The sequence below is a fragment of the Lithobates pipiens genome, unplaced genomic scaffold (assembly GCF_037356315.1).
Source record: "Lithobates pipiens isolate NorthernLeopardFrog02 unplaced genomic scaffold, aLitPip1_a1.2 Scaffold_23, whole genome shotgun sequence".
Classification (NCBI taxonomy): domain Eukaryota; kingdom Metazoa; phylum Chordata; class Amphibia; order Anura; family Ranidae; genus Lithobates; species Lithobates pipiens.
Window position 1 is genome coordinate 265,149,312 of NW_027507785.1, and position 18,192 is coordinate 265,167,503.

Sequence of the window (18,192 nt, forward strand, 5' to 3'; positions counted from 1 at the left end):
ACAGCTGAAAATTATTTGGTGATCGTCTTCAAATATGAAAGTTTTTAGACCGCCATTTAAACTTTAACATTCATTTTTTGTTTAGAGTTGGATGCATTAGACACGAATGATGAGCTGACTCCTCTGGGGAGAATTTTGGCTAAACTGCCTATTGAGCCCCGTCTTGGAAAGATGATGATAATGGGCTGTATCTTTTAGTAAGTACATCTGGTCCATTTATTTATTTTATACAGTATCCTCATCTATCTTATATTTCCTTATCTTTGTGATGGCCCTGCTTATTACAACTTATAATCTAATCGGGAGAAAAGAATAATTCAAAATGTATGTTCAGTCTTGCGATGTACTAGTCATATTCCAATTTAAAGCAGTATTAATCCCACAATGAAACATTTTTTTTTTTTATATTGCAGCTTACCATTTATTAGATGTGATGGCTGCATTCGTTTCGTTTTTTATTTTTTTTATTTTATTTTTTTTAGAATTTTCTTCTATTTTCATTTTGGTGATACAGCCAGTAAGTCTGTTTTCAACAGAACAAGCTCTTGCAGTTACAGGGATGAAACAGACATTTTAACACTGGCAGGGGTGTTTAAAATTATCAGCTTTTGTTTATGTAAAACATTTATTCCAAAAGGAAAAACTGTTGGCGTAACGTATTATAAAGTGTTAGCTGGAGTTTGGCTTAAATTTGTTACTGTAAATCTGCTAGTACTTCTAACACTCCCCTCCCCCAAAACTGACAATACTGCTGTCCAAATGTTTCCCCTGTTCTCATTCATCCAGAGCGGTGTGTGACTGACCAGATTACCAGTGGGAAACGGAAGGAAATGAGCCTAAATAAAAACAAAAAAAAACGGTCACTCTAAACTTCTAATGACTGGTAGATGGCACTATATTGCGGTTTTGGGTTTAGTACCACTTTAACGTCTCGGTAGATTTTAATCGATCTGCAGTGAAGCTGATAATGTCTGAGAAGACAGATTGCTTTTATTTTTTTTTATACTAGTCATGTTGGCAATTGGTGACTTATGGCAGGACTGATTTTGCAGCGCACAATCTGACACTTTCAACACCTTGTGGGAGCCAGTGAAACGAATACAGCGATCAGTGCTAAAAACATGCACTGTTGCTGTACTAATGGCATGGGCTGGGAAGGGATTAAACATCTAGGGCGATCCAAGGGTTAACTGTTCCTAACCAGTGTTTTTGTGTTTACTATATGGGTGCTTTTACTAAGGGATGTGCTGGATTTTATTCTCTGCTTTGCAGGGGACAAAATCCAGCACATCCCTGCTGACAGGCCAGTGCTGTGCCTTGTTTACATACACAAAGCTTGGCTTTCTTCTCGCTGATCAGCGGTTCCCGGGGACATCCATTGCCTGGCCCTTGCTGGTCAGCTTGTGTATATGTGTGTGTGTGTGTGTGTGTGTATATATATATATATATATATATATATATATATATATGTGTATGTATGTATGTATGTATATGTGTGTGTGTGTGTGTGTATATATATATATATATATATATATATATATATATATATATATATATATATATATATATATATATATATATATTATATACACACTCACATATTATATATATTATTATAGAGATAGATGATATAGTGTGTAATATATGTATGTCTGTGCAGCTGGCCCACACTGTCACAGTATATATGGATATAGACTGTTGTAAACTCTTTGATGCCCCCTCATTCATGTCACCACTCTCTAGCAAAAACTAGATGGCAGCTGTCAAACTGTTTTTTTTTTGTTTTGTTTTTTGGAGTTGCGTTTTCCATGATGCTCTGTTACACTGCAGAGTGCATGAGTATCATGGGTAATGTAGTTCCAAAACATCTGGGGTGCCAAGGTTTGTCCTTGCTGGCCTAGGCTAATGACCAAACAGGAAGTGGACTGTATAAGTTTTTACTGGCAGAAAAAGTTTTGCTATCCAAAGTTAAAATAAAGGCAGAAGATTTAATAGAAGGAAACTTGAAAAGATGACTGAAGTTATGCTTTAAAGTGCCTCTGTACTGGGTTATTTATTTTTATAGCTTAGAGTAGTGACCTGACTACTAAGACACCCTGACACTGGTGTAGTGCTGGGGAGCATCTGTTATTTTGTGGGTATATTGAAGTGCAGTGCCTAGGTCAGTAATGGCATTTTTTATTTTTATTTTTTGCAGTGTTGGTGATGCTGTGTGCACGATTTCGGCTGCCACTTGTTTTCCGGAACCATTCATCAGTGAAGGGAGGAGATTGGGATATGTGCACAGAAACTTTGCTGGCAACAGATTTTCCGATCATGTGGCACTGCTGTCAGTGTTTCAAGCTTGGGACGATGCACGGTAAGCTTAGTGTGCAAGAGACCAATGTGAAATTCATTAACTTTGCTTCTTTGTACTCAGCATGTTTTTTTTTTTTTAATGTAGAATGGGAGGAGAGGATGCTGAAATGAGATTCTGTGAGCATAAACGTCTAAATATGTCCACTCTGCGCATGACATGGGAAGCCAAGGTACAGCTGAAAGATATCTTGGTCAATGCTGGTTTCCCTGAAGGTGAGTTACCCTTATTAGCATATTCAACTTCCTGAATTGTCTTGTGTGTTGTTTTTTTTTTTTTTTCTAAAAAATTTTTTTCCCCCCTCAGACTGTTTAATGAATCAAGTCTTCAATAACACTGGCCCCGATAATAACCTAGATTTGGTGATTTCATTATTGGCTTTTGGGGTTTATCCCAACGTCTGCTACCACAAGGAGAAGCGAAAAATCCTTACCACAGAGGGCCGAAATGCACTTATCCACAAATCTTCTGTCAACTGCCCTTTCAGCAACCAAGAATCAAAGTATCCTTCTCCATTCTTCGTCTTCAGTGAAAAGGTAAGCTGCTTAGACTTTTTGCTGTTCTGCATCATGCAAAAAAGATTTGACAATATACCAATGTGTCCTAAAATGTCTCAAGGCAAGTTAAGGGAACATAGTTGATTTAAACACCACTGACACACTTGCCTGAGACTTCACTATTTCCATTTTAAGCGCTAAGTCTTTGTCTGAGCCTTGTATCCTGGAACTGCTGATTTGTTAGGTGAGCAGGCAGGTGACCTAGGTAGCGGTAGAGTCAGGAAATTGTGCTGCTGCTGTGTATGGTTATAGGTAGGTGTCCTTTTTAAAAACCCGTCTCCAGCCAAGATGTTTGTTTTGAATAAGGTGGGGAAGGTGGTAGAGCGATTTGCGCCAGAATGTAATTTTTCTGCTTATGACTATCTTAAATGGCCTTAGTAGACCAAAAGTAAGTCTTTTGATTATGAGCAGAAAAGTGGTTAGCACTTCTGCCTAGCAGCACTAGGTCGCTGGTTCGAATCCCAACCACTGCACTACCTGCCTGGAGTTTGCATGTCGTCCTTGTGCCTGTTTGAGTTTCCTCTGGGTTCTCTGGTTTTCTCACACTCCAAAGACACGCAGGAAGGTAAATTGGCCCTAGCATATGTATGAATGTGAGTTGGGGACGTTAGAATGTACAATATATATGTAAAGCACTGCGTACATTGACAGTGCTATACAAGTACCTATTTTAAATAGGTCTGCTTTAATTTTATTTGAGAAAAGGAATATTGTGCTTGACTGTTTCTTTCTCATAAGAACCGTTTTTGCATCACAGCATGTAGTTATTGTAGCTATTTATATAGTATTCAGGTCACAGTTCTTGCTCGGAAAGCACTGCTGAACTCAGGCTTGCTTTGGAGTACTGGGGAAAAAAGTTACACTATTGTCTTTTTGATTTTCTGTTCGGAGTAATTTTTTTTTTTTTTGCATGTGTGCATGCATTTTACTAGTTGTGTCTACTCTGCAGTAGTCTTGCTAGCTCTGAAACCCTTCTGGAAGCCACCAGAGGGCAGATGAGGCTGATATTTGAGGCCTGTTCACTCTCTGGTGCAGTCTCCATGTCCATGAAATGAACAAGACACATAAGGTCTACTACCTGGATTTGAACGTTCAAGATCAACCTTTCACAACTATGCTGAGCATGGGGAGAGATCTCCATGCCAGGGCAGCAGTGAAGTTAAACCGTTTTGGGAAAACGCTGCATGCCTAGATGCGCTCTTAACAGTTAAATCGTAATTAACATTTTTATAAGGGGAAAAAAAATTATAAACTTCCATAATCTGAGTATATAAACTGTGTAAATCTAGGGTGCTAACTTTCTTTTCTTTTCTTTTTTTCCAAGATTCGTACTCGTGCAATCTCTGCTAAGGGTATGACTCTGGTGAGCCCGTTACAGCTGTTACTATTTGGCTCCAAGAAAATTATGTCAGATGGAGAAATGATAATCCTTGATGACTGGTATGTGTATTGACGTGCACATTTTGTCAGTGTTTGTAAAGCTTGAAGAGGTGGTTCCAGGGTCTGATTTAGAACAGCTGTGCTTGGTTTTAAGTAATTTTCCCACATTTCACAAAGCAAAGTTGAAACCTTGCAACAACTGATATGGTCCCTATAAGATCCTTAATTTTTTGTCCTCTCTGGAATGCTGTAATGTGCTTGTTGTAAAGCCTGTGTGTGTTTTTTTTATTTTTTTTTTGTTTTTTACAGCTTCTATTGGAGTCACAGGAGAGCTAGTTTTATCTTTATTTTGTTCTGGATTACTGCATTTAAATACGCCAGCTATAATCTAATGTATTTAATGTTATCCCATTTGAGGGCACAAGCTCCTGAGCCTTCAAGCATAAAATGTACATTGCTTACCTGTATTTGGGGAATCGTGGTGCAGTGTACAGCCACCAATACAATTGAATAGCTGCTTGTTAACATTGATGGCTTATGTATTGGCGTTTACCCGCTCATGGCTTATTTTTCCCTACTGTCACTTTGTTTTTGAGGAAGTACGCACATGCGCAGTTAAACACTAATTCAAAAGCCTTCAGTATTTACAAACAGCCGCATACTTGTATTGGTGGCTGTATGCAGCACCACTTGCCAGACTTTTTATGCTTCAAGGTTTGGTGTGTAAATGTCTGCATACATGAGGCCTAAAGCATAGCAAATATGCAAGGTCTCGCTTTGTGTTTTGAAATATTTTTTTTGTCAATCTTGAAAGCATTTGAATTCCTTGTGATATATTTTTTCTTTAATTGTTATACCTTTTTTAAATTGCAGTTACAAATTTGCAAAAAATTCCTTTATTTCTTTTCTTTGTGCCAGTGTTCCGATCTGGCCCATTCTCTGAAAATGTTACAGTAGTTCTAAAATACTTGCTTTAGCTGCTGAAACTGCTCAGAGATCAGAGTGCAAGATTGACATCTTTGCTGATCTTCCCCTTCAACAGAGGAGATGGTCTAGTCACAATATAAATGTCTAGTCATTTGGTCTGAAGATCAGCCACCACTAGATCCAGAGCACTGCTTTCTGCAGCCTAGGTATAGATTTCGGGCTTTCTCTTACTTTTCTGACTTAAAAAGTGAGGGGAGTGGCAGATAGTCGTCTCGGCGATAAGTCCACTTTAAACTTTTTTTTTTTTTTTTTTTTGGTAAGCAAGTTTTCTAATACACACTGGTCAGCAGTTGGCTTCATAGGCACAAGTACACCATAGCAACATGGAGATATACTTGCTTTCTGCAACCTCATCAGAAAGCTCCTGCATGGCAGACTGAGACCTGCTCTGAAGTTTTGGCATTTGATGACCTAGTTTGGGCACGAAACTGCAATTTTCCAAATATTTATATTTGGGCATTGTCAACTATTTAATTGAATAAACATTCGTATTTCAAGAATGTAGAAGATGTCATTTTAAAGTTTGGCTGCTTTTTTTTTTTTTTTTTTTTTTCCCCCTAGGATTAAACTGTGTATGATACACGAGGATGCTGCTGGCATTGCTGCATTAAGATCTGCGATGGAAGCACTTGTTGTAGAAGTTACTAAAAATCCAGAGATATTAACACAGCTGGACCCAGTCAATGAGAGGATGCTCAACCTTATTCGTATGATATCCAGGCCATCTACAGCTGGAATCAATCTGTCTATGGGAAGTTCTAGGTAAGCAGATAATTTTGCAATTATGTATGCATCAGTAATTTTGTATACATAATGCAGAAACCTAAAATTCTGAATACTGATGGTGGTTCAATTTGTAATGTGCACTATACTTCATAATCTGTACAGAGGCACTTGTTCTGTGTAAATTGGTCCTTTGTGCGTTTCTTCTCCCCCCACCCCACGCACATGCACACACATCCACCCACACCTTTGGCTGCTCTCACATGGGGACGGATTTTACCACCTGTTGGTCTGTGTTTAAAGCGGAGGTCCACCCTAAAATGGACCTTCCGCTCATCGGAATCCCCCCCCCCCCCCCCCCTCCGGCGCCACAATTGGCACCTTTCGGGGGGAGAGGGGTGCAGTTACCTGGATAATCCAGGTAACTGCACCCACTTCCGGGATAGCTCTCTGCGGAAAGGGGCGTAGATTACACCCCTTTCCGCAAGTGCCCCGCTGCCTGCTGGGAAACACACAGATCCCAGAGGCAGCGGGGACCGTCCTTTTTGCGCAGCGCGACTCGCGCATGCGCAATAGGGAACCGGGAAATTAAGCCGAAAGGCTCCATTTCCTGATTCCCATACCCTAGATGGCAGCGGCAGCAGCACCCGAGTGACTATCTAGAGATCGGCTTCGAGTGCCGACATCGCGGGCGCGCTGGACAGGTAAGTGTCACTATTTTAAAAGTCAGCAGCTGCAGTATTTGTAGCTGCTGGCTTTAAAAAAAAAACACGGAGTCCCGGCGGACTCCCGCTTTAACTTATGCATGGCACATCAGCTCAGGCCTTTTACATGTACACATACAACTTTTGGTTTTTATCATCTTTAAAGCGGGAGTCTGCCTTTTTTTTTTTTTTTTTTTAAAGCCAGCAGCTACAAATACTGCAGCTGCTGACTTTTAAAATAATGACACTTACCCGCCCAGCGCGCCCGCGATGTCTGCACCCGTAGCCGATCTCTCGATCGTCTCTCGGGTGCTGCCGCCGCCATCTTGGGTATGGGAATCAGGAAGTGGAGCCTTTCGGCTTCATTTCCCGATTCCCTGCTGCGCATGCGCGAGTCGCGCCACGCAATAAGGATGATCCCCTCTGTCGCTGGGATCCGTGTGTTTCCCAGCCGGCAGCGGGGGACCTTCGGAAAGGGGCGTACCGTACAGGTACCTGCACCCCCCTCCCCCCTGAAAGGTGCCAATTGTGGCGCCGGAGGGGGGGGAAGGGTTCCAATGAGCGGAAGGTCCACTTTAGGGTGGACCTCCGCTTTAAAGCCTAATTTAGGATTTTACTTCGTTCATTTGGACCAGCTTGGTCCAAACAATTATCTCCTTCACTTAAACCTATGCCTGCTAGGACCCCCTGTATAAACTGTAGCATCGGCTGGCTACACAGTATACAGCAATGTTTTGGCAGTGAAATGGAGACCTGTCCTTTCCCGCAAAAGGAAAAGTCTGGCTGAGCACTTCTCAGCCATTCACAGGAAGCCTTGCATTCATTCTTAAAATACAAAGCTTCCTGTGAATGGCTGAGCAGCACTCCGCCCGACTTGATTTTGTTCTTTGCTGCTGCTGGAACACAGCACTGTATTTATATGTAGTTGATGCTAAATACAGTTTACACAACTGTCTCAGTGGGGAAGTGTGTTTAGTGAAGAAAATAGTTTAGTCCAAAAAGACTCATTTTAAATTAAACCTGGAGCTCAGCTTGCTCTGCAGTAATCTCAATTCATCCAGAATAAACAGTGTGCTGACCACCACAGATGGCCATCAAAATAAGATGTTTTGACATGACCATAGTTCTTTAAGCCCATGTAAGGGGTTCCATTAACTATGGACTTAGAGGTTGTAAACCTCCCGGTGTAAGTTGTACCTATAGGTAAGCCTAGAATAAGGCTTACCCATAGGTACTGTAAATATCTCCTAAATGTGTGTGGTTTAGGAGATATTTACTGTATACTGCGCCGATGACATGCACTCTGAATGGACGACCGCCTGTGTCATTTCTTCAGGACTGTGACAGCATGTGCGAGAGTGACATCACGTGGCTGTAGCTCCCGGAAGGAAGACGGGGGAGGATGAATGCAGCCAGTGGACAATGCAGGCTTCGTTTCCAGGTGTCCCATAATATGCTAGTATGCGATGCATACTAGCCTCACTCTTCACTGAGGGGACACACAGCTGTGGAGGTTGCCTGCTGTGTTCCATTACTCTTAAGCCTCATACACACGATAGGACTTTGTACAAACTTTCCCTTGGATTTTTGTACAAAGGGCGTCAGCCCTGAACTTGTATTGCATACACACAGCAGGACTTTTTCAGCCAACTTTCACCAAATTATGTGGTTTTTCTGCTCTTTACTGCCACCTTTGGTCAACTTCTGTATTGTTGTCTGATCTTTTGCATTGGCTCTGAGCATGCATGTTTGTACTTTGTAAAAAAAAGTCCTATGGTTTTCTGTACACACGATCAGACTTTGCTCCATTGGACTTTTGTTGCCAGAAAGTTTGTCTGTTCGCACAGCCAACAAAAGTCAGATGAAAACCAAAAATGTTTGTCAAAAAGTCTGATCGTGTGTGTATGGGCCTTTATACTTTAGAATGATATTCACCATATTCAGCCTATAATCTTTGTGGACTAACGAGGTCTCTAGGGATACATCACTACACCCATGCCATGCCTTCTCTCCGTTTTGCCCCTAGTGGGGTCCCATCTGACTCCATCCCCTCAGCTCCCTGGTGAGGCACATGCTGCCGCCGTCTTGGAGCCGCACACTTGCAGCCATGGTCAAGCTCAGTGGTACATTGTTGCACACAGCCACCTCTGAAGAGCGAGCTGGGTCTTGCAAAACTAGTCGGGTAGTATGATGCCCGTATACTATGACTACTGTTTTTTATTTATGTACCAATATCCTGGTTTGTCTTTTTTTTTTTTTTTTTTTTTAATTGGCAGCTGTTGGTAATATCTATGCTTGTAAACCATTTTACTTATATAAACCATATACTGTATTTACTACTGTTATGTTTTCTGGTGGAAACGGTAACCACTTCATTTAAAGTCCTGGGGCGAATCCTTCGTTTTACTGCATGCGAGGCATACTAGCACATTATGCTGTTACTTTGCAGGCAAGAAATTAAAAACCCACCAGGGCTTCCTCCTTTTTTAAAGGGGAGTAACGTAATTTCTGACCACTAGAGGGTGAGGTTAATCGAGTAAGCCGAGCACTTTAAAGCTGAATTGCAGGGATTCGGCTCTTTTGTAAGAAGTGAAGGCACACTGAGTAAAGTCTAAGGTGCTGTATGACACCCCCTGGGTTTATCTCTATCTACAGCTGACTGTTTTATCACAATCTCGGGAGATGACTACTGCTGCCTTTCCCTGTGTTTCTGGGAGCCTGATGCTTCAGGTCTAAGTATCTTTAACATTGGAGTCAGTGCAGATGCAATGCTGCCCCAGCCTCCCCCTCCTGCGTAATCCAGAAACCTTTGTATAATGTAAATTCCTGCACAAAATACAATACAAAGGCTTCTTAATGGGCAGCAGAGGGGAGGGGCAGGCATAGCTGCTAGGTGTGCCTCTCTCCTTTCAGCTGCAAGTGTCAGTGTGGACTCCGACAGACCCAAAAACCTGTTGGCTAGAAATTCAGGAGATGTCGTGCACCTCCTTGGACTTGACTCGGTGTGTCTGCACCTTTTAAAAAGTGACAATTTCCGGAATTCAGATTTTTTTCATTTGCCTTGAAAAATGAGACATATCCTAGGTACAGGAATAGATTTTTGGATCGTGAGGTGTATGCTTCAGGTGATTGAACACTGGCAAAAGCTTTGCTGGGAACACCGCCCAGTGTACCCATGTAACCCTGACTTCTCTGTAGGGGGCTAGTTTTTGTCATTGTCCTTAGGTGATAGACCCTCTTCGTGTGTGTCCACTCAAGGTCACTGGAACTCCTGAGCGCAACAATTTACTGCCGTTTTTTGCAGCTTCATGTGTTTGTTTAGCCATACGAAAGTACTAGGGGAGGATAGTGGAAAATAGGGGTAGACATGTTCACTTTGGATCTGTCAAAAAATGGTCGATTCAAATTGTGTGTGAAGAGTAGCTGGTTAAGCAGCAGGCTGGGAAGCCAGTCCCCGCATCCTTAACCGATGAGTGATCAGCTGTCAGTGGGCTTCCCTACTGACTGCTGAATGTGTAAAAAAAAATAAAAAAAAAAATAAAGATTTAAATAAAATAAAAATAGCCCAGCAATGGAAAAAAGTGTGGGGTCCCCCCAGCCCCCACCCCCCAAAATCCATACCAGCCCCTAATGCAGGCCAGATTTTTTTATTTTTTTGTGTGTGGTTATACTTTATGTGGAATTGAATTGATTTCTAATATAAATGAACTAGTAAAAAGTGTGGGCACTGTATGCTTGCAGTAACTTCATTACTCTTATTCGCTTTCGGAAAGCAAACTGGAGACCTTTTACAGTATAGCAAATTATGCCATTTGAAACTTTACAGAGTTCAATATTAAGTACTTATCGAATTTATTTTTCTTAGATTTGGCGATGGACCTCGTCCACCAAAAATGGCTCGCTTGGATGGCGGAGGTGGATATAGAGGAGGTGGAGGATTCAGAGGTGGCAATCAAAGAGGAGGTGGCTATGGAGGTGGCGGCTACAGAGGAGGCAACCGAGGAGGTGGTGGCTATGGTGGAGGTAACCGAGGAGGTGGCGGCTATGGTGGAGGCGGCTATGGTGGAGGCAACCGAGGAGGTGGCGGCGGCTATGGTGGAGGCAACCGAGGAGGTGGCGGCGGCTATGGTGGAGGCAACCGAGGAGGTGGCGGCTATGGCGGAGGCAACCGAGGTGGAGGCTATGGAGGAGGCAACCAGGGTGGCGGCAGTGGATTTGGTGGAGGATACCAGGGCCGAGGTGGTGGTTTTAGAGGAAGAGGTGGTTTCTGAGTCCAACAAAAATAAAAAGCTAAAGACTTTTTTGTTCCTCTTTTGCGCTTCTATCTCTGCGTGTTAGAGTCCGAGCATGTTGCTCCCCTGGAAGGCTGTAAACTTATTTTATGTATAAAAAGTGTAACATTTTTTTAACCTTTTTTTTTTTTTGTTTTTGTAATTCAGCCAATAAAAGTTAAAATAGAGGGTAGTCTGCATTGTTTGCTTTAATTTTCTTTAACAGTGAATTCAGTGTTTTTTTTTACTGAGAATATGCCTACCTGACGACCCTAGCAATAAAATTGCATTTGAAAGACCTCTGCGCAAATACCATGTCACATAAAATATTGCAACAACCACTATTTTATTCCCTAGGGTCCCTGCTAAAAAATATATTTATAATTTTTGGGGGTTCTAAGTGATTTTCTAGCAGAAAATACAGGATTTTTACTTGTAAGCAAAAAGTGTCAGAAAAGTCTTTAAATGGTTAAACTGAGAACTCCTACACAGGGAGTTCAGTCCATTGAAGAAGAAACATTGTATCTCTTTGATCTTTTCTTGGCAGACTGCCCAGAGAGGAGGAAAATCACTTCACTGATGACTTCAGGCAACTTACATTGACTTCTATTACAGAAGTCTTTTGCAAGTGGTGCTGATCATATAATTGGCCTTTTCATCAGCACAATCGGCATATGCCGATTAATTGAAAAATGCCAAATAAATATCGGCTGATATATCAGTCGACCTCTAATATAAATTGTGTAACACACCTCCACATATGCAGAAAACACTGCAAAATATATATTTTTTGCCCTAAATGGGTGTTTTTGGAAGAGCAGAATACACCCACAGTATGTACAGGGTGTATCTCACAGCAACATATGGTGCACTGAGCTTGCAGGTAAAAGTTATATTTTCTCTGGCACTGGGCTCATGGCAGTGTAAAAAGACTGTGCACTGCAACCCAACCAGGTAAATCTATGTAGATCGCTGAGTTATTAGAATAGATTTCTGAATCTGGACTCCTAAATAATTCTCTCTCCCTCAAAGCAGCAACAGGAACCTTGCCCTACACTGTCTATATTTTCTCTCGGTGCAGTGTAAAAAGCTTGTGCACTGCACGCACACAACTAAATCAATGTAGATCGCTGACTAATTGGAAGATTAAAGATTCAGGACTCCTATGTTATTCTCTCCCTCACAGCAGCAGCAGGGAACCTTTCCCTACACTGTTTAAAGCAGAGTGACGTGCTGTGCTGTGTGCCTCTAGCTTAAATAGAGGCTGGGTCACATGCTGCACTGGCCAATCACAGCCATGCCATTAGTAGGCATGGCTGTGATGGTTTCTAAGGGCACACCAGTTAAACAAATGTTGATTGGCTGCTGCAGGGATTTTTAAAATGTGCCATTACGTTGCCAAACACCGGACCCGAACCCAAACATAGTCAATTGTTTGGGTTTTGGACCCAAAAAGCCAAAAGTTTGGCACGAACCCGAACTTTACAGTTTGGGTTCGCTCAACCCTAAACAGGAGTACTTAGTCGTGCTGAAAAGTTTGCATACCCTAGCAGAAATTGTGAAATTTTAGCAATATTGAAAATATGACTGATCACACCAAAAAACTGTCTTTTATTCAAGTATAGCAATCATATGAAGCCATTTATTATCACATAGTTTTTTGGTTCCTTTTTAAATCATGATAACAGAAATCATCCAAATGGTCCTGATAAAAAAGTTTACACACCCTGGAATGTTTGGCCTTGGTACAGACACAAAAGGTGGCACACACAGGTTAAAATGGCAATTAGGTTAATTTCCCACATCTGTGGCTTTTTAAATCACAATTGGTGTCTGTGTATAGTCAATGAGTTTGTTAGCGCTCACATGGATGCACTAAGCAGGCTACACACAAGGAGGTAGAAAAGAACAGTAATAAAAGGTAATGAAACTTTACAAAGATGGAAAATGATATAAAAAGATATGCAAAGCCTTGAATATGCCAGTCAGTACTGTTTAATCACTTATTAAGAAGTGGAAAAGGAGGGGCTGTTTTGATACCAAGCCAAGGTCAGGTAGGCAAAGAAAGATTGCAGCCACAGCTGGTTGAAGAATTGCTCAGGATACAAAGAAAAACCCACAGGTAACCTCAGTGAATGACTGTCCTGACTGCAAGACCCCAGACCCTCTGTCTGGACAGTGCTTATTGGCCCTTTGCTGATCACATGCATCCTCCCAAGAAAAATAAAAATAAAAACTCCAACAATACACACTAAACTGAGCATGTGCAGCCTGACTCCATAGACTTTCCTAATCAGAAAGTTATTAGGAGTCAGTGGAAAGAGGGGAGAATCAGAGGACAGGATCAAACAGCCTTTTACGAAATGCAGATGATTAACTCCCTAGGTTCCATAGTGAGTATAACAAGCATGCTTTGCTGCATATACAGACTGATTTTACTGTTGTGGGTTTAGTAACCCTTTATTAAATACAATCCTTTTTCTCCTTTTCCTTTCCTATTCTCTCTTCCTCTTCTGGATTATTTTTTTTAGCAGGGAACAGATGTACAGTACTATAAGAGCCTTATCTCTTACAGGAGATGCATTGTGTGCCAGGTGACAGTTTCACTATAAACTGATGTAATCAGAAATCACATAACTTCCACATACTGAGTATTTTATCCGTAAGGACTGTGGAAAGAAGCTGTTTTGCAGCCTGGTAGTACAAGAGGAGATGCTCCTAAAATACCTGCCAGAGGACAACACTGTAAACAAGGCATTTGCAGGATGGGCGCTATCCTTCAGGATATTAATAACTCTGAAAGCACCTCCTCTCCCCCAGTTCTTCAATACCCAGTAAAAACACCCCCTTAATAATCTTCTGTGCTGTTTTTGTCATCACCCCCTGTGAGGTCCAGTTCAGATTAGAACACGCTTGGGGAAACCTGTGTTTAAAACGCACTCCATTTCTGATATGCAGCGGGTATCAATAAGTCAATGACACCCCAAATGCAGCGCATTTGCCCGCACTGGATTGCATGGTACAAAAGTATCATGCCATCCGGTTGCAGTGAGTTTTTAAAAGTAATGCATACACTGCATAGAATTGCATGTGAATTGCACAGCGGTCCTGTGCGATTCTCATGCAATTCCTAGTGTGAGCCGACCCTAAGGCATTTTTTGTCATGGACCTTGCTACAGAGAGATGTGATAAGTCAGCACAATCTCAATGGCAGCCTTATAGAAGCTGAGGAGAACACGCTCAGAAAAGCCTGTACCCCACAAAAGTACAAGTCAGTACAGACACATGCAAGTTGGACAATCCTAATGGCAGCAGCAGAAATTTCAGTTTAGGCCGGGTTTACGTTGGTGCGACAAATGCTCCGACATTGGGAGCTCATGTCGCATGACGTGGGAAAATCAATGTTTCCCTATGGGAGCCGTCTTAACTGGTCCAACACAAGTCGGTCTGACTTTGAAAATGCTCCCTGTACTACTTTGGTCCGACTTTGATCCTACATCAGCCCATTGAATATCATTGAAGTTGCATCAAAGTCGGATTGCTGTCTTGCCTGGCATGCGACTTGTGCTCTGATGATCTTGAGGCGGAATTCCACGCCAAATTTTAAATAAAAAACCGGCATGGGTTCCCCCTCCAAGAGCATACTAGGCCCTTCGGTCTGATATGGTTTTTAAGGGGAACCCCCCACGCCGTTTTTTGGTGTGGGGGGGTTCTCCTTAAAATCCATATCGGACCCTTATCCGAGCACGCAGCCCAGCCAGTCAGGAAAGGTGGTGGGGACAAGCGAGCGCCCCCCTCCCTCCTGAACTGTACCAGGCCGCATGCCCTCAACATGGGTTGTGGGTGCACTGTGGCCCCCCCACCCCAAAGCACCTTGTCCACATGTTGATGACAAGGGCCTCTTCCCGACAACCCTGGCCGTTGGTTGTCGGGGTCTGCGGGTGGGGGATCCAAGTCAGATGTCAAGTTGCAGGGCAAGTCGGATCCAAAGTAGGACGAGTGTTGTGTTGCACCAATGTATACCCAGCCCCAGGATCAAAGTTGGACCAAAGTAGTGCAGGGAGCATTTTCAAAGTTGGACTGACTTGTGTCAGACCAGTTAAGACGGCTCTCATAGGGAAACATTGATTTTCACACATCATGTGACATGAGCTCCCAATGTCGGAGTGTTTGTTGTACCAGTGTGAACCCGGGCTCAGACCTGATTCATACCATACATGCATAAAAATTGATGGAAAAAAACATGCAGATGTGACTTGCGTAGACTTGTTCACACCATGTGCAGAGTAATGTGTTTTTATTACATACATCACCGCAAGGACACAAAGAAAAATGTGTCCTGTTTACACCAGAACACTGGTATCACATGCAGATTTTTTTCTGTGCAGAGATACACTATATTACCAAAAGTATTGGGACACCTGCCTTTACACGCACATGAACTTTAATGGCATCCCAGTCTTAGTTCGTAGGGTTCAATATTGAGTTGGCCCACCCTTTGCAGCTATAACAGCTTCAACTCTTCTGGGAAGGCTGTCTACAAGGTTTAGGAGTGTGTCTATGGGAATGTTTGACCATTCTTCCAGAAGCACATTTGTGAGATCAGGCACTGATGTTGGAAGAGAAGACCTGGCTCATTGTCTCCTTTCTTATTCATTCCAAAGGTGTTCTATCGGGTTGAGGTCAGGAATCTGTGCAGGCCATTCAAGTTCCTCCACCCAAAACTCGCTGATCCATGTCTCTATGGACCTTGCTTTGTGCACTGGTGGGCAGTCATGTTGGAACAAGAAGGGGTCATCTCCAAACTGTTCCCACAATGTTAGGAGTATGAAATTGTCCAAAATGTCTTGGGATGCTGACGCCTTAAGAGTTCCCTTCACTGGAACTAAGGGGCCAAGTCCAACCTCTGAAAAACAACCCCACTCTATAACCCCACCTCCACCAAATGATTTGGACCAGTGCACAAAGCAAGCTCCATAAAGACATGGATGAGCACGTTTGGGGTGGAGGAACTTTACTAGCAGATTCTGCTGTTAGTGAAAACTTCTTGCCAGATTTCTGTGCAGAAAAAAAAATCTTCACATGATACTATTGTTGTGGTGTGAGCAGGGCACATAGAGAACAATTGTTTGCTTTGTGCCCTTGCAGAATGCATGCAGAAAAACTCACGTCTCTGCACAAGGTGTAAACGGGGCCTAAATCAGATAAATTCTAGGGACAGCAAAGCAAAACAGGCTTCATTCACAAAGCTTTAGAACATGGAAAAGGATCTTCATTTTGACCAGGTGACTGTAATTTTCAAATCCCGTTGAACTCTGCTAAAAATAGCTGCCAGTGACAGTTATATTTTAGCTGCTGAAGTCTGTTGACATTTGAAAATGAGTTACCTGGTTAAAATTAAGATCCTTCTTGTTTAAAAGCTTTATGAATGAGGCCTCGTGTTGATGGCCCTGGAATGTAAAAATAACTGGCACTGGCAGTTATTTTTAGCTGAGTTCAGTGAGACTTGATATTGAAGTCACATGACATGGGAAAAAAACTTCTTTAAATCCTTCTGTTGAAGCTTTGTGAATTGAGCCTTATATTGCATGCAATGTCTTTCAGTTCTAATTTTCTTTAGAAAGCAGCCACAGCCTAAGTAGAAAAGCCTGTCCCCTGCTAGACATAAAAAATACAAACTGTAGCACAAAGAGTGGACTGGTTTTTAACACCTTCCCGCCCAGCCTATAGCAGATTGATGGACTTTCGTCTTTCTGAGTGGATGTCCTATGACATCCTTTCAGATGCGGCTGCCGGTACAATGTGACCAATTATAGCAGATCACATGACAGTTGTAAACAATGGATGGCTACCTGTGTACAATTGTGTTGCCAGCTGTGATTGGTCACTGTGATCACATGGTACAGACAGGGCCAATCACAGTCCATCTGTACCATGTGAGTAGTTTTGGCTAATCACAACAAAACAATTTGAATTAATCCATTTCATTCATTAAATTTCTTGCTTTTAGCAATGAAATTCACTGCTAAAAGCAATCATAATGTGTAAAAAAAAAATATTAATCACTTCCACAGAATAGTACAATGTTACTTTGGTAACATTATATAGCTCTGGTCACAGTGTGAAAAAAATTGCAACAAAAAGAAAAAAATATGTAGTAAAAAAATTGAAAAACAAAATGTTTTGTACTGTCACCAGTCAGTGTCCCTGATCACCACCACACATCTGATGACAATGTACTGCTCTGGTGAGGTATGTAAAACAATATATATATATATATATATATATATATATTTAATTTGTTTTTTTTAATCCATTTTCCAAAAAATTACAACTTCAAAACACTCGCCATGCCTCTTACTAAATACTTTGGACTGTCTGCTTTCCAAAAAAGGGCCATTTGGGGGATATTTGTACTTTCCTGAAAATTTTTGGGCCTCAAGAAATTAGATGACTGGTTTTTATGCAGAAGTGAGCCTGATTTTGCACTCTCCAGCTTTAGTAAATAAGCCCCACTGTCACATAAAATACATTAAAGGGGTTGTAAAGGTATTTTTTTTTTTTTACATAACAAACATGTTATACTTACCTCCACTGTGCAGCTCATTTTGCACAGAGCGGCCCCGAACCTGCTCTTCTGGGGTCCCTTGGGGGCTGTCTCGGCTCCCCCTTGCAAGGACTTCTCATGTTCATGCCAGCTTTCTTGCATGGTGAAGAGTGCTTGCAGGCACGCTCCCATGATACAGCCGGCAGCCATAGCTGCTCATTGTATCACTCGGCCATGCCCCCCGTGCCGTGTCATTGGATGGGATTGACAACAAAGCGAGTCAATGGCTGCGCTGCTTTAAATCCATCCACTGTAACCAATCAACGGCCAGGCTGAGCAGCGAAGAGGATGCCGGGGACAAGCGTGGGACTATCGAGGGGTCAGGTGAGTAAAACGGGGGGGCTGGGGGGGGCAGCACTGTCGGATATTTTTTCACCTTAATGCATAGAATGCATTAAGGTGAACATTTTTTTACCTTTACAACCCCTTTAATGCATATTTATATATCTGTCATTTCCAAATATTTTTGCAGTCATATTTGTCACAATTGTTCATGAATTTCTAGGGCCCGTTTTACCATCTCAGTATCTTCAAAATGGTCCACAACCATATGATCGAAAAAGGATAAAATATGAATAAGCATCAAAATGTCTATCCATAAAAATAC

The 18,192-nt window shown here is 42.1% G+C and overlaps 1 protein-coding gene across 3 annotated transcripts in view; it reads left to right on the forward strand.

The window, feature by feature from the left end:
• The window catches only part of DHX9 (DExH-box helicase 9), a 48,499-nt gene extending 37,333 nt beyond the window's left edge, over window positions 1-11,166 (forward strand). For 2 of the 3 annotated variants that reach the window (XM_077453126.1, XM_077453128.1), the window contains 7 exons: window positions 86-197; window positions 2,198-2,359; window positions 2,444-2,571; window positions 2,663-2,892; window positions 4,238-4,353; window positions 5,842-6,042; window positions 10,573-11,166. In XM_077453126.1, the coding sequence (XP_077309252.1) occupies window positions 86-197; window positions 2,198-2,359; window positions 2,444-2,571; window positions 2,663-2,892; window positions 4,238-4,353; window positions 5,842-6,042; window positions 10,573-10,978 (1,355 nt within the window). In that variant the 3' untranslated portion in view covers window positions 10,979-11,166. The remainder of the gene's footprint in view (window positions 1-85; window positions 198-2,197; window positions 2,360-2,443; window positions 2,572-2,662; window positions 2,893-4,237; window positions 4,354-5,841; window positions 6,043-10,572) is intronic. The other variant, XM_077453127.1, reaches the window with a different exon arrangement.
• Window positions 11,167-18,192: the final 7,026 nt, after the last annotated feature.